We start from the raw sequence: 26,668 nt of genomic DNA on the forward strand, positions 1-26,668 counted from the left end.
AGCTCTTGCAGGGCTTGGACAGATCTTTGCTCTTCACTGGTGAAACGGCCGATCTGTATCACCAGCAGGAAGACGTGAGGACCTGGTGCTGAAACCGTAATACATCTCACAATTTCTCTTTTGATGTGGTCTTTGGTTTTGCTGGTATCCAAGATTCCTGGAGTGTCGATCACTTGAATTTCTCTTGTATCATAAACTGATGCTTTATGGCATGTTTCGGTGATGGAGTTTGCAGAAGGCTTTGATTCAAAAACCTCTCTGCCAAGGATGGTGTTTCCCACAGCGCTTTTTCCCACTCCTGTTTTTCCAATCATCACCATGCGAAGTGTCTGACCTGTTAAGACTAGAAAATAAAGGGCAAAATGATTCAGCTATTACAGATAAATCTATCTTAGATGCAGGAACAGAAGATGCCAGAACATGCTTCAAATGCAAAACTATTTTGCCACCATTACACTGAATCATTAAATATACACTTTTCAGATTTTCACACTGTGCAAATATTTAATCTGTCTTTCTGAGTTTCTGAGAAAGAATGTCTGAAAATTTCCTACGTCTAAACAGTGATAAAACAGAAGTAATGCTTATTGGCTCACAACATCAGTTGCGCAATGCAGAGCAGACTAATGCCTAATACCTAACTAATACCTTTTTTTTTCCTGGAAACTTTACATGGAGCCCAAAGGGTAAAAGAGTGAAGTAGAAGGAAATACATGAACTGAATTTTTTTTAATAATAATATAAATAATAATCTGCTGTAAATATTTAAGCATTCTTGAAACATTGTATAACTAACATAGAATCAATGTAAGATAACAAAAATTGTTTTGTGAAAGATTAAAAAAGTGGGAGAGAGCAGGGATGAAGGTAACGTAGGGCGAAAGTAACAGGTGAGGAAAGTAACGTGGGACAAAAGTATCGTGCGACAAAAGTATCGTGCGACAAAAGTATCGTGCGACAAAAGTAACGTGCGACAAAAGGTGAGACGAAAGTAAGGGGAGACGAAAGTAAGGGGAGACGAAAGTAAGGTGAGACAAAAGTAAGGTGGGACGAAAGTAAAGTGGGACGAAAGTAAAGTGGGACGAAAGTAAGGTGAGACGAAAGTAAGGTGAGACGAAAGTAAGGTGAGACGAAAGTAAGGTGAGACGAAAGTAAGGTGAGACGAAAGTAAGGTGAGACGAAAGGTGGGACGAAAGTAAAGTGGGACGAAAGTAAGGTGGGACGAAAGTAAGGTGGGACGAAGGTAAGATGGGACGAAAGTAACAAAGCGATTTTCTCATAGCCCTGACAACGTTTGATTTCCAGGCTATAACAGGACATTCAGCATGCAACTCTTAATGGAGCTGCCAAAAATCAGCTGATTTTGGGAGTGTGTGCCGTGGTTGGCTCCAAATTTCTGTCTTTAAGTGCAAAAAGTAAAATAGCTGAACGTTTTTTCCTTATTACAAGTGTCACAGTAATGATCAATCTACAGGTTATTTAGTGCAATAACACATCTTGAGTGTTTCAGTTTAAAAGTAAATCAGGTTTAAATGGCAATAGTTCTTGCGGAGACAAAAGTAACTGTTATTTATGTCCCACTGCTAATACCCAGCCCTTATTTTCACTTCTACTTTGCTTTCAGTGTTTTGACATATATTTATAAGATTAATGCATATTGCCAATAATAATAAAGAAATTTTAAAAATTATAGAAAATGTTTCCATTTTGCATTGTTTTGAAACATTTGATGAAAGTGAAATTAAAAATGAAAATGCTGTTTAATTTGTTTTGCAAAAATAAAGGACAAAAAATGTTTGAGTTAACATCAAGAAGGTCATGGTCAGATATATTTAAAAAATAAACAAGATTAAGCAAGTAAATCTAGCACATTTTGTGGAGTTGCTTTTGACCCAGCTGCATGTTACTTTCACCGTTGCTGACGGGGTCAGAAGTAACAATGTGCAACTTGTGTTAAAGTTAAGTTATATTAGAGTTGTTCTACACTGATCCAAATAACAGCTGATTTTTAAAAGACCACTGTTGTGCGTTATTAACCCCAGAACAAATATATTTGTGATAAAAACATTAGCTTTTAAAATTAGGTTATGAAAAAGGTTACTTTAGTCCCCGCTCTCCCCTAATTCTATGCTTAAATCAATACAAATATATCTGTCAATGGAGTAAGAAAAAAAAAAAAGGTTTTCTCCTGTCACATTTTACCATAAATTCACCGAATTGAGGCGTTCGTAATATAAATTAAATATTCTTTACATTTCATTTTGCTTCAAGTATTTGTACTTTGTTTTTAAATAGTTAGATATTTGAAAATAAAAATTCTTCCAGTCTACAGGTGGAAGGTATCGGTCGTTGTGCAATGAATCTACATAATATATGGCTAACACTTTATTTTGATGGTCCATTTGAGTATTAGTAGACTGTCTGCTTAATATCTGTTGATACTGCTCCTTCAACATTTAACTGACTATAAGTAACTTTGCAAGTACATGTCAACTTACATGAACCCTAACCCCAACCTAACAGTCTACTTATTATCTAATGAGAATTAGTTGGCATGCAGAACTTAAATTCAACAAACAGACCATCAAAATAAAGTGGGACCAATATACAGTATGAGCATCACTTTTTAAACTGAATTACTGAAATCAAATTAACTTTGCTTTACATTCATGTTTTTACACATTAAATAAATACACTTCTGCATACAAGAAATTTAAAATAGCAAGTTTTAGCCCAAAACTTACCTCTCTGAGGTGGAGATGAAGAGCTCTGGCACCGACAGCACAGACACCAGCTGGAGGCCATTCCCAACAGTTTCTCTCAGCAATGACTGAAACTATTTCTTTGCGTGTCCCTTATTAGTACTAAGATTGTGACGCCACAGTTTTTTTTTTTTTTTAGCAATGCATGAAGCTACTTTTTCTTTCATTTGCTCACTCGCTTCCTCCTCCACCACATTTACAGACAGAGCCAAAAGGTGTTTTCCACAGCCCGCTGAACAGACTTGAAATTCAACATGCCAAAAGGTAAAATGTAATTGTGGATTTCTTTTGCCAATTTTTGAGCATTATGTACGTTGTTATATTTTCGTATTGTTACAAGTCAACCATTTTAATCCTTCACAGGAGAACACAAATCTGCAGGTGACGTTTCAGCAGACGACAATGTTGTCACTGTTGTGCTTCTAGGACAAAACAGCACGATAAATGCCTTGTAGGAAACACAATGCTTGGATCACAATGTTTCCAGCCGGGAAAATGCATGTATCAAAAAGCTCTGGGAAGAGTCAGGAACCAGCTGCTCTACATCATAAACACCCCTGAATTTTTCTGGAGCCCAAACCAAGATCCGGAAATGAATGCTACTGAGGCAATGAAGCCATCGTACCCCGGTTCACGCATGTTCCTGCTGGTTCTCCAGGATAAACAGCTCTCCGATGAAGAAATGGAGATGTTCACCAAACTGAAGGAGAGATTTGGAGAGAAGATAGTGGAGAAAATCACTCTGGTGCTGATCGATAGCAAAGAGTCATCAGAAGAGTCTCGCGACACAGCAGATACGAATCTCAAACAGATTTTGCACGAATGCAATGAAAGAATGTGTGTTTTCAGCAAAGATATAAGAGGAGTTGATCTGGTCCGACAACTTCTGCCAGAGAAACAAGATGAGGATCCTGACAGGTAGACTTTTACAAGTTTAGCAAATAAATAAATACAAATGTGTCATTGTCCTTTTCATTCATGTGTATCATTATGTTATAGGTCAAATGTTGACATTAATAAGCATATTAATCCAGAGGAAAAAGATGAGCCACAACAACCAAAGCCAATGCAAGGTAATGTTTCGCAATAATAACATAAATAATAAATAATATTCTAGAACAAATCCAGATCCTTAAATATACTTCATGAAAGTACATTACTAACATTGTCTTTGTAAGAATACAACACTACAACATTAAGGATGCAATATTTTTTTATTGCCTGAAAAGACAATAATAATAATAATAATAATAATAATAATAATAATAATAATAATAATAATAATAATAACAACAACAACACCAACGTTTATGCAAAACCTTCCAATTCAAACAAACAAAGCCAGCCTACATTTTTGCAAAACACAAAATACATTGCTCCGGGTACATTTCACTGCATGTTTCAGATGACAAATCCACTAGAGGGTGCTGTCTTCATTTTGTTGTAAACATGAAATATGCTGCATAGGGTATGTTTTGTTATAGATTTCAGATAGACATCTTTCTTCTACACTTCTATGAGAAGGTGGGGCTTTTCATACAAATCACCTAATGAACAACTGACTTAACAGGGCTTGAAATTGTGACTACTTTGGTCGCGTATGCACCCAAAATGATCTATGCAATCTTAAAATATTTTAATGAATTTTTGATAAAGAATAAAGAATTTGTGCGAGTGCCTAAAATTGTTGCAGTGTGACCGGTTTTTCACAGCAAAATGTTCACAGCATGCGCAAATTTAAGAGACGTTCATTGTAGAATGAAACTTTGCCACTTGAAACACGAAACACAGCGCTCAGGAATGCTTCTAAAACCATTGTCATGTCAATATGCGGCAGTGTAAACAAAGCCAACAATATTGCCCTGTCCTCCACGCTCTACTGATTGGCCCACTGCTCTAGAACTGAACGCGAATGGATTGGCTAATATCAGCTGTCAATCATTGCTTCTAATTGGTGGGTGTGACCTACATTTAAGTTAGGAGCACTAGTGCTACTAAGAAAAAAGTTTCATTTCAATCCCCGCCCTAAACACAATCAGAAGTGTATCAAATCAATAGTAAGAGAAAAGTGCACTGCGACCACTAGATATGTAAACTGATCACATTGTTTCGTGATCTTATGGATCACAATTTACAGATCATAGAGCATAAGAACAGCTTAATAACAAATTACGAGGGCCTCAGCTTTGAATCGCATGTATGCCAGCATTTTGGCTTTCCTGTAAATATGATGACACAAAATTCTTAACCTAAATTCTTTCTTAGGTTATTAAAAGGCGTTTTCTGTCACTACTTGTTTAGCCTACATTAATCCATTAAGTGTAAGCTGCACAATTAACATTAAAAGATCAGGATCTCAATTCAAACACCCATGCAACAAATAATAAATGATGACACTTGTATGTGATTATTAATCATTCGATGTGCTCCATTCAAATCGTGTTTGATTAAGATAGATTAAGGTTTTACACTTCAGTTAGCTGCAAAGTTACAAAAAACAAACAAATAACACCTGGGGATAACAGTTTATAGTTTAGATATTAACAGTGATGTTTATGGGAAAGATTAAAATCACCGTTTTAAAGCTGCGGTCACACTGCATTATTCTCCCCATAGATTTCTATTCCATTCGTCAGACTGGAAACGCAAGCTCGTGCGTCAAGTTTCGCAGTTCACTGCATTGCAAAGTTCAAGCTTGGTGAACTCTGACCTGCGAAAGCGCATCACTTGACTGCATGAGGACCAATCGTGGATCAAACATGACCCTCTCTGCACAGAAAAATTTAAAATATGGACCAATCGCTTGCTTTTTTAAATGTCTAAACATCTTGTTTAATCCCACCCATTTTCGCAGCACTGTAGAATTTCCCTTGCTCAACCTCTAGTGTGACCACAGCTTAATGCAATTTGACATTGTTGAACGTTGTAGTAATTACATTGACCAATAGGTGACAACAAACAACCATCAAAAATATGTTACTGAATAGTTCAAAAATGATTCATCTACTATGAAACATGAAGATTTAGGAGTGAGTTTATTGAATCTTTAATTGAAAATGAGACTAAAAATTAATAAGATGTGTTGTACACGATTATAACGTTAGATTCATTTAGCTTTATCAGCAACAGTAGCAAAGATCATTTTTCACAGTATTGTGTATTTTACTTTTTTAAGATGGTTATTTCTTAATTTTTATTTTAAAAATTATGTTTGTTAAAACCAGACGTTTCTTGCAGTAATGTTTTAGTAATAAACAAAGCAAATGACATTGTCGTCTAATTTTTTGCGAATCCGAAAAATGGTCCAATCAGTGATTCAAAAACCAGTGTGATCTGAACTGTGAGATTTGCGATCCGCTAGACCACTAACAACCACATAGTTTTACCTTAAATTTACATAGCTTTTTTTTTTAAACTGTCCTTCACCAGACTCAAACCCAAATACTCTGCATCACAAGTACAATACCTTAAAAAAGTAAGCTACCGAGCAAACTGACCTATCCTGAAAAGTTGTCCATATGGAGAAAGAATAGTCTATAATTCGTAATTAAATACATTTGTGTCAACTATATAGTTGTCTTCGTATTTATTTGATGGTGTGCAAAGGACTGAACAAAAATACTGCAATATTCCATCAATAATACATCCTTATAAATATCATTAGTGTGAAAAGGACTAAAAAATGTATTGCCGTCATACTGCCCCCTGATGTTCAATTCACAATTCAAACGTATGTTAAAGGACGTTTTTGGGATTTTTACAAAAACGTACGCTGAAGCCTGCATTTCCAAAAGACCCTGTGCTACCCAAAGTCTGTTCTAACAATTCTTTATATACCATATAAGATTTAAACTTTCATATGTTATATATATATCTAATACACCATTTAAAAATTCTAAATAATGCTTTATTCGTCAATAATATTTCCTAGTAAATATCATTAGCGTAAAAAGGAGCCCAAAAAGGCATTTTACATCATACTGCCCATTTCACCAAGAATCTGCATTCAAATGTACGTTGAAGTACGAAGCATGCTTTTCCAAAAGACCCTGTGCTACCTAAAGTCTGTTCTAACAATTCTTATACATATTTTACTGTTTCACAGAGGAGAGCGTGAACGCCAACCGTTCTGGAGGTGAAGGCATGATCACGCGGTGCTGCTGGGATTAAACAGCGACGATAAGTGTCTGATAGGCAACAGTATCCTCAAGCATGACTGCTCACGCCTGGAAGAACCCATCTGTGATAGAGTTGTGGCTCGAGTAAGCGATCAGATAGTCTGTGTGTCAACACTCCGGACCTTTTTTGTCTTTAAACCAAGACCTGACCTGATAGCAGACAGTATGGAGGAGATGCAGCCGCCATACAAAGGTCCACGCATGTTCCTCATGGTACTGCAGGAGAAAACACTCTCCACACGAAGAGATGGAGATGATCGCAGATTTAAAGGAGAAATTTGGAGAGAAACTGCTTGAGAATATGCTAGCGGTGCTCATTGGCAGCAAAGATGATAGCTCTGAAAGCAGTGAAGTTGAGGAGAACCTCAAAATGTTTCTAGACGAGTGTAAGGAGAAGATTTATGTGTGTAGGAGTGATGTGAAAAGCACTGAGCTGGTCGAACAGCTTATGGGGAATAAGAAAAACACATAAGAATCAGAAACGAATTAAACATCAGTTAAAGATATCTGATCAGTCCAGTTAACTTGTATAATGTGACTGACTCAGTGTTATAAAACCACCTTTTGATTTATATATGCAGACAAATAGGTTTACAAGGTGTGATGTCATATATACCAAAAGATATGCAATAAATGCATGCAACATAGGTCCTTCAAAACAATCATATACACCACACTTTCAAAGTTTGCCACTGGTGCACTACCTTTGCAAAAGGTGTAATAGACTACAGAAACTATGATGTCACCTTGTAGGCTAATCGGCTGCTAGCAAAAAAATGGTTCCCTCAATAAAACCCCTATAGGATTTTCCCATTGGCTTTTCGAAGATTGTAAATAATGAGCTCTGTGTATAAACACTGTTCGATACACTTAAAACGTTTTGTCAACCAAATAATCCTCTTCACAAAATATAACTTTTATCGTTTTTGAGGCTTAAATGCGAACGCAAGAACTGAAAAGCTAACATTAGGCTATAAACGGACTACAGTTCCTTTGGGGATGCTCGCTTGTTACGTCACCACTACCTTGCTATCAACAACATTTTAAGCTTATTTTTAGAAATATGCTCATGACAAAGATTAACTTTCTCAGTTTATTATATTATAATCCATGCTGTATATATAAACAAATAAATACGCAAAAACACATCTGTATAGACTATGTGCCTTCTGGATCATTTTTTTTTACTTTACGGTTGTTGTATAAGTTTTAAAACACATACTGTGTGTTTTATAAATGTGCCTACTTAGTTTTATCATAAGGCATATTTAAATAAGTGCATTGTGCGCGTGCATACAGCCTGCTTACCTTGATAATAGACAACAGAAATGAGGCGTGAGGGACAAGTCTATCAAATGCCTGCAAGTCTCATCATGGACATTCAATTTTCTTTTTTGTCAAAAGCAGCCCATACAGTCACATATGCTATAAATGTTAAAAAGGAGTGTAAAAAAAAAAAATAAATAAAAAAATATTGCAGTTATGACAGTTAAATGTGTTCAGATGAAGAAAAAAAAAGACTAAAAATCAATTGATCACATTAAATGACAGTTAATATGTATTACTGAGAGCAGGAAGAGACAGAATGTAGCTTTATCTTTATAAAATACTTTTATTAAAAAAAAAAGTTTATCACGGTCTCTACAAGTGAAGGCATTATCTACAAACAATATCAATTCCCAATTAGACAAAACACTACAAACTCTTAAATACTATTTATGAAAATACTTTAAAAAAAACAGACAAATCCAAATGCCCAATGCAAGCGCGCTGTGTTCCAGTTGAGTTCAGCTCGATGACGTATAATGTCTCCAACGCCGCCTGTAGTCCCATTTAGCAACTTGATAGCAACCGTCTTTTTAAAGCGTAATCGATTAAAAAAATAATAATAATAAATAAATAAAAAAAATCCAGAATAGGATGTAACTGATATGTTTTATACACATCGTGGAATAAAACTTTAAAGTATCTTGAGTTTGTGGAAGCTACAAACCTTATTTAAGCCATTTAACTGAAATCCCATTAAAAAAAAAAACACTGACTTTAGAACGAGGGAAGTGGAACTGCTAAAATGCTAACTCGCTTCTAGGTTTTTTCATACAAATTTACGTCATAGTTCCTCAACTCTATGGTACTAAAAGACAACAATGTGCCACCTAATGTACAAACGTCCATCCTTAAGTAAGGTTGCATGATAAACAAATGAAAAAGGGTTTGGCATTTAGCCAAATGTCGCGATTTCTCATGCACATGTTGTCAGGGAAACATGGCTCTGCAACAGCAGTAAATCTCTTCCAAAGGGCAGAGGGCGCTCTTGTGCAGAAACTGCAAATACTACACAAAGAGATGACGATTGGTGCATTCCAAACAGGACAACGGATGCTTCTCAATTAGTTTGTGCATCCTCATTTGCTCTCCCCGCATTGTGACTCCACCCTTCAGAACACAAGTGAAAGATGTGAGGAGAGTGGAATTAAATCAAGTGCAATGAAGATTCTTATTTCCTTTAGCACAATTTCAAAGCACCGACATTTAATGATTACTGCACCCCACAGATTTAGCTTGCACGTCTGGACTGTTGAACATCAGAAACATAATTGTCTATATTGTAACAGTTTTTCTACGTCCACAAACCACTACATCTATTTTTCTACTGTTTATTGTTACAAAACATTTTTCACTTTTTATTTGTGCTGAAAAGTATGTTGCATCAAAATTGAAGGAACTATTAAAACTACCCACATTTACCAATAACTTTTTTCTTAATATTCAAGTGAATGTGCTTGAATTTGCTGCTGCATTATTAGCAACTATTGCCACAGATGAGAAAAGGAAAATTACAATATGCATCATGTTTAGTCAATAAAACACTTCTACAAAAGGATCCATCCATGTATCTCGATCAGTTTCCAGGTCAGAGGAGGTGTGGAAATGAAAAATGATATTAGCCGCGTTCCACTATCGCGCCTAAAGCGAGTGAGCCAGGGAGAGCCAGGGCCAGTCGCGTTTCCACTGCCACTTCCAGGGCCTGATTGGGCCAAAGCGGTGCTTCCCTCGGGGCCAGCGGCTGGCCACTTTCGGCCCTGCAGAATTCCTTGTACCAAAGAGGGCCACCCTGGGGCTTCGGGGCGGACTGAAAGGAGAGGAGGCCTTTGCCAGAGTAAAGATGGCATGCCGTCAATGCACTAATTTCCGATCACACACAAGTACATGCGACAAACCGTCGATAATAAATAAATAAATAAATAAACAAATAAGGGAAAGAAAAACGAAGCAGGTCAGTTAAGATTCAGGTCAGTTTAAGCAAAGCAGTTCAGTTTAAGTTAAGGCTAATTCACATTTAACACCTAATAGGCTAGGGGTCTTTTTGCTTATGGCCTGCTCCCATATGTTCCCTTTGTTAAAATGTAAGTGTTGCATAAAATAATTAAAGTTTAATTATAAAAACAGTGACATTTTCTTTGCTTGTGTCCTCGGTTGTTTCAATAACGCTAATAACTTAAACCATATTGAGACATGTTACGGGTCTTTGATGAAGATTTTATTGTTTTCCTTTAGATATAACTTCACATTCACACTTGTAAATCATCTGTGTGTGACAAATCGTGATTAAAATGGTGAGAAAAAATAAATAAATAAAATCGCAATATTGTTAAAAAACCCAAAACGTGATAGGTTTCTTTTTGCCTATATCACACAGCCCTAGCATTAAGTAGCATTTTTGAATTGACAACTACCGTAATCAAGACTTAAGTAAAAAAGAAAACAGAATAATATGTAAAATTCTTCTACAATAAATTAAAATTATACATACCTACATAAATTGTGCAGCCTGCACAAATATACTCATATTTCTGTGCATGTTTTGTGGGTTTGTGGGTCAGAAAGTGCTAAGACACACTGTGATAGTCTCATTGTGACTCATTGGAAGTGCTTTCCAAAAAAAAAAAAAGCTTTTCTGACCACTACAGCCTTCATCCCTTCAAAGCAGTCACTTTGGAGGGATTTGAACAGAGTAAACACTTTGGAGGGATTTGAACAGAGATAAGCCCTTCTGAATGCAGCGCACCGAAGGTCAGAAAACCAAACATAATGGAGGATTTTACTGCTTTTCTTAACTCAACATGACTAATAAACACACAAATCAACACACAGAACGGTTTCAATCACTTGACTGAAGGTATGAGGCGAGATTGGAGCAAAAACATGTCATTAAACGTTGCATATTCAAATTCTTTCAGATCACCATCAACACATAAATCATTGAGAAGAAATGCAAATAGGTGTCAAATCCCCAGAAGGTTGTTTTTGGTTCTGTGTGGTAAACTCTGCTCAAACTGAAAGCAGCAGCTGGAGATGTACAGCTGATTACGGAGCCGGTTTTACTGCCAAAATGCGCATAAGGTTCACCTTAGATTAATCATGCTGCCCTACCCTTAAACAATGGCTTCGACATATTTAGAGAATGCATAAAGGAAATACTGAAATAATCCCTGGTTTAAAGGTATTCTTTGTAAGGGTTTATGGTAACAGACTATAAGGAAGTAACTGTGAGAGTTCCAGTACTTTATCAAAGTTGTTAGTTAGATGAAAATGCCAAAGGCTATCAACACTCACTACTCCCAGACATTTCAGATATTGTACACTTGCACAAACAGCATAAATGACACTCAAAAACACTCAAAGATTAGCAAAAGAGAAACAAACCCAAGCATGTGTGTCTGAAAACTTTTTATTTCTAATTGAGGAGAAAACAGAGGTTGTTATATTTGGGCCCAATGATTTGTCGGACTTTAAATGACCCAGGTTGGGCAACTTGGAGGAGTTCAGATCACCCCAGGTACATAACCTGGGCATAACATTAGACCAGAACTTAAAATGTGATAAACATATCTCAAACGTGGTTGGAAATAGTTTCTACCAACTCCGCCTTCTCTCTAAAATGAAATCCTCTTTTCCTTCACACTCTCTAGAAATTGCCATACACGCGCTTATAACCTCCCGGTTGGACTATTGTAACTCTCTCTATTTTGGGCTGCCTAAGTCTCAGATTGCTCGCCTACAGTTAGAGAAAAACTCAGCAGCTAGATTTTTAAAAAAGCCTGAATATGCACGTCACTCCTATTTTGGGGTCTCTTCATTGGTTCCCGGTGACACAAAGAATCGAATTGAAAATCCTTCTCTTTGTGTATAAAACCCTACATGGTCTGGGGCCTCAATATTTATCCTAACTGATTGTTATATACACTCCATCCAGACACTCGGGTTCCGCTGATCAGTTTTTATTAAAAGTTCCGAAGGCCCACCTCAAAAGTAGGGTCGAACGTGCTTTTGCCATAGCAGGTCCTCGCCTCTGGAAGGCGCTGAAAATTAGAACTAAAAAAAAAAAAAGGCTTCGTTGCTGCCTACTTTTAAGTCTAAACTAAAGACTCAGTTTTTTTTCTAGGTCTTTTGAAGTCCGTCCCTTTTATTCCAAAATAAAATCTCTATTTTATTTTTTATTCTTTTTATGGTTACACTCACTATGTTCTTTGCTATGATGTGCCTACCTCTGTTACTGTTTTTATGCTCATATTGTTTATTTGTTTTTTTTTTCTCTGTAAAGCACTTTGTGCAGCCTTTGTGGCAGTTGGAAACGTGCTATATAAATAAACTGAACTTTACATAACATATTAAAAGCTAATAACATGTCTGCTTGCAAATAACACGAGTGAAAATAAATGTTCTATTCATTATTCAGTGAAACTTTTTTTGCAAAAATGTAACTTACCTATTCTGCTTGTACTAATTCATTTAATTCCTTGGTTAGTCTCTGTATCAGAGGTCGCCACAGCGGAATGAAGCGCCACCTATTCCAGCATGGTTTCCGCTACATTCATTTTCCGTGGCAGGGCGCCACACAAAATTCATCCCACCACGGCTACATTAAAGCTTCTCATTCAAATCATTCAGTCGCTGTTTTTTATAGCGCCCTATAATTGCACCAAAACGCATTAAAAGGTAAGTGAATTATAACAGCGCAAACCTTTCTGTAATCGTAGTACTGCTGTGCGTTATTTGTTTAACCCTTTAAGGTGACATGCTGACTGACAGGTGCGTGATGCGGGAGGCCAGCAAACAAGACGTTTTCAGTTAAGATGTAATTATACTTTATTTATAGATAAAGGTCTATGGTTTTGCTTGCAATGACTTTATCTTGCTGGAGTTTAAAGCCGTTTCACTTATAGTTTATAGCCGTTTCACTTATACCAGGATGCATTAATGTCGCTCTGTAGGTCTATTAGAGACATTCACATATATTCCTAGCAAATCTAATGAATGTTGGAGACATGCTCACTACATAAATGCACTAAATCGCACTTCAGCAGCGTTTGAGTGCGTTCAAGAAAATCTGCACTTGAACAGCGTATATTTGAGGGCGTGCAAACAGCTGTGCACGAACAGAGGAAATCGGCACGCAAGCAGAGATCCGCATGCGATCTCGACTTGTAATACTGCGCTCACGACATTTGTCATTGAAATAATGCCATAAGGTAGTTGATGGATCTGTGTAAAAGGCTGCCGACACAGATGGAAAACATACTAGAGGAAACACTGTCCAGCATATGTTTTATGCAGCGGATGCCCTTCCAGCTGCAAACCTGTACTGGGAAACACCCATACACTCTCAGATTCACACACACTCATACACTATGGCCAATTTAGTTCATCCAATTCATCTAAGCGCATGTGTTTGGACTGCGGGGGAAAAACCGGAGCACCGGAGGAAACCCACACAACATGGTGAGAACATGCAAACTCTACACAGAAATGCCAACTGACCCGCCGAGACTCGAACCAGCTGCTGGAGGCGACAGTGCAAACCACTGCACCATGATACTGACCCCGCTTGTACCAATTAAATATATTAAAAAAATAAGGGAGTATTACATTCTATTATATTTCAAATCAAAAGTATCTTGCTGGCAAATGATTTTGGATCAAATTAATCTGTCATCGTCTTCTTCAGCCTTCCAGATCCATATCTCGATTTCTCCAAGCACACACTCCTAAGAAACATAGATCTTTTTCTATGTCATCTAACCACCTCTTTAGCTTGTACACTTTCTTAACAGTTCTCTGTACAGACAATATCTCCAAGTGGCCCAGCAATCAAATTAACTGGTTCCCCTTTATTTCTGTGACCAGGCTTGGCTCACCATACAGGTCAGCCACATCTACATTACTCCTTATCCGCCATTCACCTTGGTCACAGACCGGTCCATAGATCCTCCTCAAGATCTTGCTCTCCCATGCTTTGAGAAGCAGTTCATCCCGAGTTGTTAATACTCACGTTTCGCTGGCATTGATTACAACTGGTCGCAATACTGTACAGTATAGCCTCTTTTTGCTCGATCGGCTCAGCAAATGGGATTTAATGAGGTGCTGCATGCTGAAATATGCTTTATTTCCTGTGTCTGTTTATGAAGTGATTCAACTGATTTTAAAACTGTTGTACTGCTTGTGACCAACTAGTTAGACAATATATAATATGAGGGTGAATAAATCATTTAATGCATAATAGTTTTGATGCTTCTATTGTCAAACAAGGCCTAAAGTTGGTTAAATTATATTGAACAATTTTAGTATGTCAACAGAGAATCTAAAATCCTAAATATTTAAATTAGAGACAACCCAGAGCTTTTCCCCTTTAAAAAATACATCAAGATGATGGGTCACTTTTGGGGGTAAAAACCCCATTCAAAACATTTTACTTTACTTTTATATCTAAATTAGGACATGAGTTACACAACCAATAAGAAACATGTACCAATGCCTCGGTTAAGTGCCTGTTGTATGTTTTTTTGCATACATTTATAAAACAATGTCGTCATTTGAATACTAATAAAAGGACAGACTTGTAGGAGGTCATTTATGTACAAACTAAACAGGATAGGGCCCAAAATTGATCCTTGAGGAACTCCAGGCACAGATTCTGCACTCCTGTCTCCTGCTTGTCAAATATATGAAGTCATCCATTTACTCATCCTCAAGCGGTTCCAAAACTTTGCATTTCAAAGTATTGAGTATTAAAGCAATATTAAATACATCATTTGAAAAAGCTTAAAAAGGGTAATTAAGGTCATCTATAGTAGGAAAAACAAATGGAAGTGTACCATTCTTGGATGTATCTTTTTTTAATCAAGTGAAAGTTGAGTAAATTATAACCAAATCTTCAGAGTATCCATTGAAAATATATTAAAGGATGTCTTCTGTAAATCATGGTACAAAAATGTCGTTGTTGATGTTCAGGGAAAACAGTTCAATGTAAAACAGAGTACAAAGAAAGTGTATTAAAAGTGTATAGACTGCTTCATTTTACACATTAAAACATAGATTCTAAAGAATATGAAATGCAGTTGGAGGAAAAAGGAGGCATCTGTTATCTAGAGGACTAGTGACTCGACGTGTTCTTCCAGATTTCTGACAAGCCCTTCTTTCCTTCATTTAGAACAAGTCAATTTTCTCTTTCATTAACTCATGACTGTACTTTCTAGTGTCAAAGACACATTTAAGAGTTCTCACTCTGATCAGCATTGGATTCTGTTTATTCCTGATTCAACTCAACATGTCACAATGTAAGTAACCAGCTTTGACTATTTGTTTTTCAATTCGCTTCATTATAATTGAGACATTTTAGCATTTTGACTGCAATTATCAGTCATGATGAGCTATATCTGACATTCTCCACTCGATTTGTGAAAATAATGACAAGATTACAACAGGAATTCCTTTGAATCATAAAGAATTGAGATTTGCAATTAAAGTTCAATTCACCTTTATTTGTATAGCGCTTTTACAATGTAGATTGTGTCAAAGCAGCTTCACATAAAAGGTCATAGTAAATTGGAGCAGTGTAGTTCAGATTGTAGCGTTTAAGTTCAGTTTAGCTCAGTTTTATAAACAACTGAAAACTAAATTAACTGAATTAAAATAAGAAACAAAAATGGTTTTAAAATCATAAAGGACTCATTATATTGTGCAAAATCTGACCTTCAACAGTTTATAGAGAAATAAACGCGGTTTAATGTCAGGCACATGATTTATATACAAAAAAATAAGAATTTAGATGCAAAACTCCGAAGTGCCATGTGGAATTTTCTTAGCATTTTTATCAGGCTCCCATGTCTTGATTCAGTAAAGTAATTTTACTTTTATGGCAAAGAGCGGGTTATTTTCACCGATTTTAATATAAAATAACTGAACAAACATAAGAGGTTGAGAAAAAAATGCTCATGCATCTGAACTTTTCATATATTTTCTTAATGTGTTCTCTCTTTTTGCAATCTGTCACAAAATGTAAACTACGCATGTTTTTTTACATATACACACACACTGAACAAAATGATTCAAAGAGGATTTACTTTTACCTTGGATTTACTAAATGTTTAAGTTAAAGTCGTTGTAAACTATTTATTTGGGATGAATTTAAACAAATTAAATTGAACACTCCTAAATATAATATGTTGTTTAAATTCAACACATTAATCGTTATTTTCAGTGCAGCGTAATCATTAATATGAAGTAGTTTGTCAATTCTTCATCATTTTTACTTTTGTTCATTGCAATTGTATGGATTCAATGTTTGTTCAAACAATTGTTTTATTTTATTACTAAGAGTTTTGCACAAGAGTTAAGAGAGATGGTTGCACAAACATTACATTTTGCTTTGGTCGACACTTCTCTTAAAAGGACAGTTCACCCAAAAATTGTAATTTTGTTATTATTTACCAACACTTGACTTGTTCCAAACCAGTTTAAGTTTCATAGTTTTGTTGAACACAAAAGAAGATATTCTGAAAAATGTTGAAAACCTGTAACCATTGACATCCATAGTATGTGTGTTTCCTACTATGAAGTCAATGCTTACAGGTTCCCAGCTGTCTTCAAAATATCATCTTTATTGTTCAACAGAAGAAATAAACTTATAAAGATTTAAAACTTGACGGAGAGTAAACAGCAAGCACATTTTCAATTTTGGGGTGAACTATCTCTTTAAAACTGCTCAACTAGAAAAACACTGTGAAAAAATGCAGAGTTAAACACAATTCATTCATGTTGTACCAACACAAATCTATTAAGTTAACTCAACACTTAACAAATTTATATGGATTGAACAAAAAAATTAAAGTTGTCCCAATGAAATCTCAAGAATTGTGTTGTTTCAGCTCATTTAAATTTAGTTTGAACAAGTTAAAAAATATTTTGAGCGTACTACAAGTAAATACATAGAAATGAAAAAGAAATGTTCACAAATTAACATTTAACAATTAACAAAACCATTAAATGAAGCAAACTAAAACTAAACTGAAATGCCTAGCAAACTTATAAATAGTATCAAATACAAACTCCAAAACTATAATAACCTTGTCCAAAACTCTTGAGAATTGAAAACTATAAATTATTCTTCTGATCTATTATAGTGGAGAGCACAAAATGGGAGCAACCTGGCAAAGGTGACAAGATTACTATGGTGCTGCTGGGAAAGAACAGCAATGACAAGTCAATGATAGGGAACATCATGCTAAACACCGAAGTTTTCACTGCTGGAAATGACAAATGCGCTAGAAACACAGGAACAGTGGATGGCTATAATATCTGCATCATCAACACTCCAGACCATTTTCATAAACAAAACCCAAAGGACGCAACTGAAAATATGAAGGAAATTCGAATGCATTATTCGGGTCGGCGCGCGTTTCTTCTGATAATAAAAGACAAACAGCTTTCAGACGAAGAGATGGAGATGTTCACCCAGCTGAAAGTGATATTTGGTGAGAAAATGGTGGAAAATGGGATTGTAGTATTTGTTAGCAATCAAGAAATCCAATCTGGAGTGGTATTTCTCCAAGCTGATGCGAATCTGAAAAAACTACTAGTGGACTGTGGACGGAGATTGTGTGTGTACAACCGGATAAGAAATGCAAAAGGTAATGAGCTGATCAAACAGATCATGGAACAATGGGAGTCAATACGCAAGAAAAATGATTATGACGCAAGAATCCCCCCATATGGTGCTAATAGGTAAGAACGTAGTGGTTAAATCAATTTAAAAAGGGATAGTTCACCCCGAAAGTTTACATTTACTCACTATTTACTCACATTCAAGTGGTCACAAACCATTAAGAGTTTATTTTGTTGAACACTGAAGATGATATTTTGAAGAAAGCTGGAAACCTGTAACCATTGGCTTCCATATTATTTGTTTCTCCTAGTATGGAAGTGAATGGTTACAGGGTTTTTTTTGCATTATTCTTTTGTGTTCAACAGAAGAAAGAAGATTAAACCGCTTTGGAAAAAGTAAAGGGTGTCTAAATGACGACAGGGTGAACAATCCTTTTTCTTAATCTACAAATCCTTTTAAGACTAACTACATCTAAATTCCATATAGGATTTATGAAGAAATTAATCCATATCAAGAAATGAAGCCAGCATCACCTGTATCATGGGAGGCTGAAAAAAGCAAAGGTAAATATCTTACAGATTCTCAGTCAGCTAACTGTGTCTGTCATTTGAGTATGATAACACCAGCATGCTGTTTTATTGCTGCATTTTACAGTCTAAACAAATCATATTCTCAGAATACACATTAGTATGAAAAACAATGCTATGATTTATATTTTCTGTTTGAAATGTTGACTTACAGAAACCCCACTGACGCATCTGCAACAAGGTAAGCTATTTACAAGGTTTGTGTGAATGATAAAAAAAACAATCATGACATTTGTAAATATTTTTTAAATCAGCGATTCCTGCAGGTGGGCCGCGAGATAGCTTAAAATAAACTCTCCATATTATACTATAATTTTTGGATTTCATTAATAATATGCTACATTAAAATGATCCAAGTAATGCACTTTCACCTGTTCTCTGATCGATTACTTCAAACTCTACAAAAACAGCCTCATGATCGCTTCTGCAACTAGCATGCAAGTCTGTTCATTCACAAACTATGTGTGAAGTAAAAGTCTGTGTATTTTTGTGTGAACTATTTAATATATCCACATAGTTGTCCAAATTAATGTCCTGTGAGTGTTTTATAACGGATACGCGCCCATACAGGAGGGTCTAGAGTATGGAATAAAATCACTGTCATTAAGATTTCGTGCGTAAATAAAATTCACGCATCCGTAAATATAAAATCGTAAAGGAAAACGGAGCGTACTCGTAATTTTACGAGGCTACAATTTCAAAATCTGCGATTAGAACAGACACAGATACGACATTTTGTTTTTCTGTTTGTTTATGACTGATAAATTTACGATGGGTGTACTTTACAAACACGAATTACAGTTTCACCACGGACACGAAGACCTGATTACGAGTACGAATCAAACAGCGAGACTTCACTGTCAAAATTACGTCACCGCTTCCACAGGCATTAATAAACAAGCGAGAGTCATCGATCAAAACGGCGCGCCTGCTGGACGTTCGAGCTTACACACACCGTCTCAGATAAGATTTCTGTTATTCCCTCTTTGAGAAATGTCCGTCATGAGCTGTAATAAAGGTTGAGACTCAATGAGGTCCTATTTCGCTGTGTTTCTTGGACATTTTACTGAATCAAAATTAAGAACGGGCCGAGGATAGAGACCTGTATCTCATCTGAAAGCTGAATAATTAAGCTCCTCATTGATGTATGGAGAGGGGATGATATGATCAGATATATATATTTATATTATCTTTAAATTTGTACAAAGTAAGGTATTAGTAACTATTGATATAAATGTTTGTTATGTTATTTGTTATTATCTGTTTGTTATATTACTTGATTAAACTATTAGTTACATTATATTGTATTACTATAATTAATAAACTATTACCATAAACATTTATATTACTATTTAGCCGTATACTATTCGGTGTGTTTCTCTCTTTCCGTGTGTGTTTGTTCTATATTGGTGATTGTTTAATTACCACATTATATTTAGCTTATTCTGGTTTATTTAAAGTTAATTAATTGATAAGAGTAAAACTTTTCTTTGTTTTATCTACCTATACTGGATAAATCTGTCTAATTTAATTTGTGTTCTCTGGTGATCTTACAGTATTTGAGAGTTATTTAAACAGTTAAAATAGGTGACTTAATCAACATATGTCATGTTACAGTTAAGTGATTCACTGAGAGACTCTGCGCTCGCTGCCTGTAACGTTAACTGACATTATGTTAGCTCTCTATCCTCGGCCCATTCTTCATTTTGATTCTGTAAAATTTCCAAGAAACACAGCGAAATAGGACCTCATTGAGTCTCAACCTTTATTACAGCTCATGACGGACATTTCTCAAAGAGGGAATAACAGAAATCTTATCTGAGACGGTGTGTGTAAGCTCGAACGTCCAGCAGGCGCGCCGTTTTGATCGATGACTCTCCCTTGTTTATTAATGCCTGTGGAAGCGGTGACGTAATTTTGACCGTGAAGTCTCGCTGTTTGATTCGTACTCGTAATCAGGTCTTCGTGTCCGTGGTGAAACTGTAATTCGTGTTTGTAAAGTACACCAATCGTAAATTTATCAGTCATAAACAAACAGAAAAACAAAATGTCGTATCTGTGTCTGTTCTAATCGCAGATTTTGAAATTGTAGCCTCGTAAAATTACGAGTACGCTCCGTTTTCCTTTACGATTTTATAATTACGGATGCGTGAATTTTATTTACGCACAAAATCTTAATGACAGTGATTTTATTCCATACTAGCGAGGCTCAATAGTGTTTCTGCCACAGAATGTCAAATAAGCTTGCATATGAGCTTCAGACGTGCTCTGGCAGAGCTGTTCACTGTTCCAGTCAGCGATCTCCCAATAATATCCAGCTGCAAACTCAACCGTTTCAACAGATTTAGGGTGTTTTACTGTATTTTACATTTGTCTGTATATTTTTGAATAGTAGATATTTAATAGTAGATATTCAGTCAGTCCAGATTAAAGCAGAAGCTGGTCTTTTGCAAACTCTCTGTTGACCTGTAGTTCTCTTTGAACCTGTGTTTATAAAAAATTAAATAAATAAATGTATATATGTGCGAGTATACACACATATACAAATTAAATTCTATATTTATTTACAAAATGCTAAAAAACAATAGAAGGCACAACAAATGTATTATTTATATATGTCTATCTATCTATCTATCTATCTATCTATCTATCTATCTATCTATCTATCTATCTATCTATCTATCTATCTATCTATCTATCTATATTTGTTAATAAATAAAGGTTTAAATGAGCATTTAATACAAACATTTCAGAGAAAACTTCAGGCAGGTGGGTCTTCAAAAATTGATTGGAGAAAAAAGTGAGCCCCGAAGTGAAAAAGGTTGAGAACCCCTGCTTTAAATACTAATCTAAAAATCGGTTGATGGAAATGCCATGATATAATGCGCATAAATTTTGAAAATGCGCATAAAAAACGTATGCGCATAACTGAGTATGATAAACTTTTTATTCGATAAGAAAAGATGCGCATAAACTACGATGGAAACACTTACCGCACAAATTTCAGTATGCGCATTAAAAAAAGGCCATGTGATTTTTGTTATAAGAGATCATGTGATGATGAAAATTTGTATGAATGGACAAACCAGCAGGCTGAGCACACTGTAAACGATCTGAACTGTTGTCTTGGTCATTCTAAAACGCCTTACCGTTTAAGTATTAGTGTTATTATATTATTAATGACCTCCAGAATCAATAGAGTCTGTGCTCCGCTTCTGACACCTTCAAACGCCACCGCGCGTTCACTGCGTGTCAGGATTGCCTTCTGAGGCACAAGCCATTTATTAGATGAAAAAAATATTGACACAGCTTCTCCTACTGCAGCAAATTCAGTTTTTACTGTTGATATTTGGCGCCAGTTAATCAGTATATGATGATTTTGTTCGCTTTGACTTTGTTGGATGGAAGCGCTGCTTTATTCAAACGTCTTTTATGCGATAATCCAGTTGTGCGCATAAAGTTCATTCGCATTTTTGGATGGAAACAAAGCTAGTGGCTGTCAGTTTCCAACATTCTCCAAAATATCTTCTTTTGCATGTGTTTAAGAGAAGAAAGAAACTCCTAAAAGTTTAGAACCACTTAAGTCATATTTGGGAGAGCTATCCCTTTAAGTCACAGGTGTCAAACTCAGTTCCTGGAGGGCCGCAGCTCTGCACGGTTTAGTTCCAACTCTAATTAAACACACCTGATCAAATTAATTGAGTCCTACAGGCTTGTTTAAACCTACAGGTATGTGCGTTGAAGCAGTGTTGCAACTAAACTATGCAGGGCTGTGGGCCTCCAGGAACTGAGTTTGACACCCCTGCTTTAAGTGAGCAGTAATGGCATCTTGCAATGTTTAAATATCCATTAGACAGTGCATTACTAAATATATGACAAGTTGTAAAAGATGTACGTTTTTTAAATATTTTGCAAACTGTCTTAATTAACAGTACAACAATCCATCCGGACATCTGGAAATGAACAAATGACTGGAATGACGACAGTGGTCCTGCTGGGAAACGATAGCACAAAGAAGGTTCGCATTGGGAACACGATTCTGGACAGACCACATTTCCAAACTAAAGACACTTGTGAGAGGATTGTGCATATTATTGATGGTCAGAAGGTGTGTATTATCAACACTCCAGACCTTTTTCATAAATCTGTTTGGTGCGATGCAGAAGCTGCCGCTATGGAAGAGCTGAAGCCTACATACACAGGGCCACGCGTTTTCCTCCTAATTCTCCGTGGCAAACATCTGTCTTCACAAGACATGGAGATGTTTAGTGAACTAAAGAAGAAGCTTGGAGAGAAGATGGTGGAAAACACGATTGTGATGGTTGAAAAGAAGTCAGCCTCTAGCTCAATGGACAAACATATTTCCTTTAAAAGCCAATACCAAGCAATCCTAAAAGAGTGCGGAGGACGGAAGTGTAATTACAACAGAGAAATGAAGAGTGCTGAATTAATCAGAGAGCTGAAGAGACACACAGAAAGCTTGGGGAATTACCAAAAATCTGCATTGGACAGAGAAAGGTGGGTTTATACACTAATTTAGAACTGATCTAATGAATGGATGTCAAAAGCTACGTTTCCATCCAACTATTTTTATGCGCATTTTAGATAAGCGCATAAATCAGTTGATGGAAAAGCCAAGATGCGCATAAATTTTGAAAATGCGCATAAAAAAAACATACAGATTAAGTCAGAATTATTAGCCCCCTTGAATTATTACCTCCCTGTTTAGTTTTCCCCAATTTCTGTTTAACGGAGAGAAGACTTTTCCAACACATTTCTAAACATAACAGTTTTAATAACTCATCTCTAATAACTGATTTATTATATCTTTGACGATGACGATCTTTGCCATGATTAGTTTATCTTTTAATGATGTAATTAGTATAGGGCTAATTACAGGGCTTATATATTTGTATATAAATATAAATATACAAGCCCTGTAATTAGCCCTATATTAATTAAATCATTAAAATTTTATTGAAATTACTTTCCTAATTACTTTGTCTGAAAAGTAACTTAGTTGCTCAATACGTAATTTAATTACTTGACTTAATCCTAAAAATCCACAGCACAGACAATTAGAACTGAACTAATTACTTAAATTTGAGTCAAACAGGACATTTAATTTTATTCAAACATACAATTGCCAGATAAATCTTTCCTTCATTAGTTTTAATTATGCAAAATATCTGAATAACAAAAAGAGATATTACTGTACTTCTTTAAATTTGTACCATATATTGTTATTAACTAATTTCTTGTTTAATTTTTCCCCTCAAGCATGCATTTGCCTTGATAAACTTCATCTTTAGATAAGTTTAAGTCTTCTTGAATTCTGCTAAATATATTTGCATAACAAAAAATACACTTACCTTTCTCCTATAAATTGATTCATACAGAACTGCTGAATTTATGTACAATATTTAAGCAAGCAAAAGTAACTGTAAATAAATACATAACTTAAAAATTAAAAGCAATCCCTTAGATTACTATCCCTTAGATAGAAAATGTAATAAGTGTAACTTTCTAACTAATAATTCCCAACACTGGTTATTTATGGGCAGCAGGAGTTTAATTAATTTTATATAACAATATACAACAATCCCTCTTTTGTTTGCAGAGGCCCAGACAGTTTCAGAAAGCATGAGAATGCTTTACAAGCAGTGCAACCACAGCCATCAATTAAGGAGCATCTCCAGAAAGACTTGACCATCGTTCTGCTGGGACAGACAGGAAGCGGAAAGAGTGCTACAGGAAATACCATCCTAAAAAAGCAAGCTTTTACCTCGCATGCCAGTTCTGTGCCAGTAACAACAGAGTGTCAAAAGGTAAGGGCGGTTGTTTTTGAGAAGATCATGACGGTTATAGACACCCCAGATTTCTTTAACGAAGACCTTACAGACCAGGAAGACCAGATAAAGAGGTGCAAGGACCTCGCTCAGCCTGGGCCTGATGTGTATTTGCTGGTCATGCAGCTGGGACGTTTCACTGAGGGCGAGAGAGAGGTTCTACCAAATTTGAAGAAAGCGTTTGGTGAAGACGTGACTTCAAAAATAGTGATTCTTTTCACTGGCAAAGAGAAGCTAAGAGACAAGTCTTTACCAGATTACATCAGTGGCAGTGACCAAGAACTTCAGGAACTGGTCAAATCCTGTCATTCAAGGTGTCACGCGTTTAACAACAATGACAAGAACCATCATCAAGTGAAAAAACTGCTAAATTTAATTGTAAGCATGCAGGGAAATGCAGAAAATTATCCCAAAAAGAAGCATAAGGACAAAGACAATTGTGATATCTTGTGAGATAATGAGCTGTTTGAATGAAGACAAAACTAAAAGGGACCACCTAGTTTCTAGAAGTAGATGTATACATATCCATGTGTAGCTAATATTTATGCTTTGAACTAACATTTGCCAAATTAAGAAGGAGATATAGATATATATATATATACATACATACACACACACACACACACACACACATACACACACAGTTGAAGTCAAAATTATTGGCCCCCTTTTGAATATTTTTTTTCTTTTTAAAATATATTTTTTAAATACTTTGGCTTACCAAAGTCCCTTTAAGACAAGACATTTCACTCGGCAGCCGTTTTTGAAACACCTTACAGGCATTCTGTCTGAATGGAGAAACATCAAATTCTCCAAAACTGCCTGCCAAACTTACCATTGAATTTCATATTAGGAATCACCAATAAAATTAAACGACAACTGTCTTTAGTTTCATTTCTAAACATCCAAATCACACAAAATCTGCAGAAACTCACGTCTGGTCTGAGACCCTCCCCTGAAGTATTGTCAGTCTATAACGATCGATGATTGGCTCCTGTACTAGAAGGCAGGCTTTATTCGCCATATAGCGATCGATGATTACCTCTTGTACGAGAAGGCGGGGTCTTTATTCACCATATTGACCATTAAACTTTTCCCCATTCAAAAAGACACGAATGACATGTGTTGTGTATTCTATAGTCTTTGGGCTTACACACAGCATTGATGGTTTATAAAAAAAAAAAATCTAATCAACACTACTATACTTGATTTTGGTTTTAATGTTAAAAAAATAATAATATATATATATTTTTAAAAACACAAGAAACGTGTTAAATGAGAACCTGGCATACTTAAAAAAAAACAGGATGATTTAGTATTAAAAAAAAAAATTCAATATTTTTTTAGATAAATTGGTCTTACACTTCATATTTGCAGATTTTTATATGTATTAAGTCCAGTGCTTTTACCATAAACCAACATATCAACCATTTGGTAGAGGCTGATATTTTTAAAATTATGAGATGTGTTAAAAATGCATTGAGTGTGTTAACTAGTGACATTAGGACATAAGAAATGCAATCCAAACATTTTTTGTTGGTGGGGTAGTTAAAGGGTTAAGCTCTATATTTCTTTGATAGTCTACAGAACAAACCATTGTTTTACAATAACTTGCCTAATTACCCTAACTTGCCTAGTTAACCCTTTAAATGTCACTTTAAGCTGTATAGAAGTGTCTTGAAAATTATCTAGTCAAATATTATTTACTGTCATCATGGCAAAGATAAAATAAACCAGAAATGTGTTAAAAAAATCTTCTCTCCATTAAACAGAAATTGGGGAAAAAAAATAAACAGGGGGGCTAATAATTCTGACTTCAACTGTACACCAGTATCTTAGACAAACAACACTTTGAACAACTATAGCACTTGAATAACCCTTGTCTGCTGGTTATTGTATTGGAAAGGAGGAAATATTTAATTTAAATAACAAATAAACCCTGAGTATGACTGGTAAAATCGCCGCACATACCTTTGCAATGATTCTGTTGGGGATCTTCACAGCTCAAACATTTATCCAATCCAGCAGGACCATCATCAAGTGAAAAACTCCAGGATTTGATTGTTGGCAGGCAGTGAAATTCTGAAAATAATCAGAAAACAAAGCATAAGCACTAGGGCTGAGAAATGTGGCCTAAAATCACTCAATTATGATTAATGAACGGTTATTTTATTTATTTCAAAGTTTACTGACAGGTTTTGTACAGTAAATATGCTCATATATTACAATGGAATTTTTTTAATGCACCTTACATGATTTTAAAATAATTGAAGGAAACACACACGATCTACTATGTACAACTATTTATTGAACATTAACATCGAACAACTGAAATTAAAACACACAT

The 26,668-nt window shown here is 35.6% G+C and overlaps 3 protein-coding genes across 3 annotated transcripts in view; 2 read left to right on the plus strand and 1 right to left on the minus strand.

The window, feature by feature from the left end:
• The window catches only part of zgc:113625 (uncharacterized protein LOC553227 homolog), a 5,011-nt gene extending 2,053 nt beyond the window's left edge, over positions 1 to 2,958 (minus strand). The window contains exons 1-3 of the mRNA XM_056466486.1: positions 2,938 to 2,958; positions 2,745 to 2,817; positions 1 to 343 (exon numbers count right to left, since the gene is read on the minus strand). Coding sequence (XP_056322461.1) covers positions 1 to 343; positions 2,745 to 2,817; positions 2,938 to 2,958 — 437 coding nt within the window. The remainder of the gene's footprint in view (positions 344 to 2,744; positions 2,818 to 2,937) is intronic.
• Positions 2,951 to 6,932, plus strand: si:ch211-139n6.3 (uncharacterized). The gene is made up of 4 exons (XM_056466487.1): positions 2,951 to 3,026; positions 3,126 to 3,680; positions 3,762 to 3,835; positions 6,868 to 6,932. The coding sequence occupies exons 2-4, from the start codon at positions 3,226 to 3,228 to the stop codon at positions 6,930 to 6,932; spliced, it is 594 nt and encodes a 197-aa protein (XP_056322462.1). The 5' UTR covers positions 2,951 to 3,026; positions 3,126 to 3,225.
• Positions 6,933 to 15,474: 8,542 nt separating this feature from the next.
• On the plus strand, positions 15,475 to 25,517 carry LOC130236572 (GTPase IMAP family member 8). Its single transcript, XM_056467301.1, has 6 exons — positions 15,475 to 15,558; positions 17,404 to 18,004; positions 18,372 to 18,448; positions 18,627 to 18,653; positions 22,405 to 22,990; positions 24,093 to 25,517. The coding sequence occupies exons 1-6, from the start codon at positions 15,549 to 15,551 to the stop codon at positions 24,772 to 24,774; spliced, it is 1,983 nt and encodes a 660-aa protein (XP_056323276.1). The 5' UTR covers positions 15,475 to 15,548; the 3' UTR covers positions 24,775 to 25,517.
• Positions 25,518 to 26,668: the final 1,151 nt, after the last annotated feature.

This window comes from Danio aesculapii, chromosome 10 (assembly GCF_903798145.1).
Source record: "Danio aesculapii chromosome 10, fDanAes4.1, whole genome shotgun sequence".
NCBI lineage: Eukaryota > Metazoa > Chordata > Actinopteri > Cypriniformes > Danionidae > Danio > Danio aesculapii.

Excerpts from the sequence above, each read along its gene's own strand:
- si:ch211-139n6.3 (XM_056466487.1), top strand. The coding sequence starts at position 3,226 with ATGCTTGGATCACAATGTTTCCAGCCGGGAAAATGCATGTATCAAAAA. Across the intron at positions 3,681-3,761 it reads CAAGATGAGGATCCTGACAG|GTCAAATGTTGACATTAATA; the intron begins GTAGACTTTTAC and ends ATTATGTTATAG. Across the intron at positions 3,836-6,867 it reads ACAACCAAAGCCAATGCAAG|AGGAGAGCGTGAACGCCAAC; the intron begins GTAATGTTTCGC and ends ACTGTTTCACAG.
- LOC130236572 (XM_056467301.1), top strand. Across the intron at positions 18,005-18,371 it reads CCCCCATATGGTGCTAATAG|GATTTATGAAGAAATTAATC; the intron begins GTAAGAACGTAG and ends AATTCCATATAG. Across the intron at positions 22,991-24,092 it reads TCTGCATTGGACAGAGAAAG|AGGCCCAGACAGTTTCAGAA; the intron begins GTGGGTTTATAC and ends TTTTGTTTGCAG.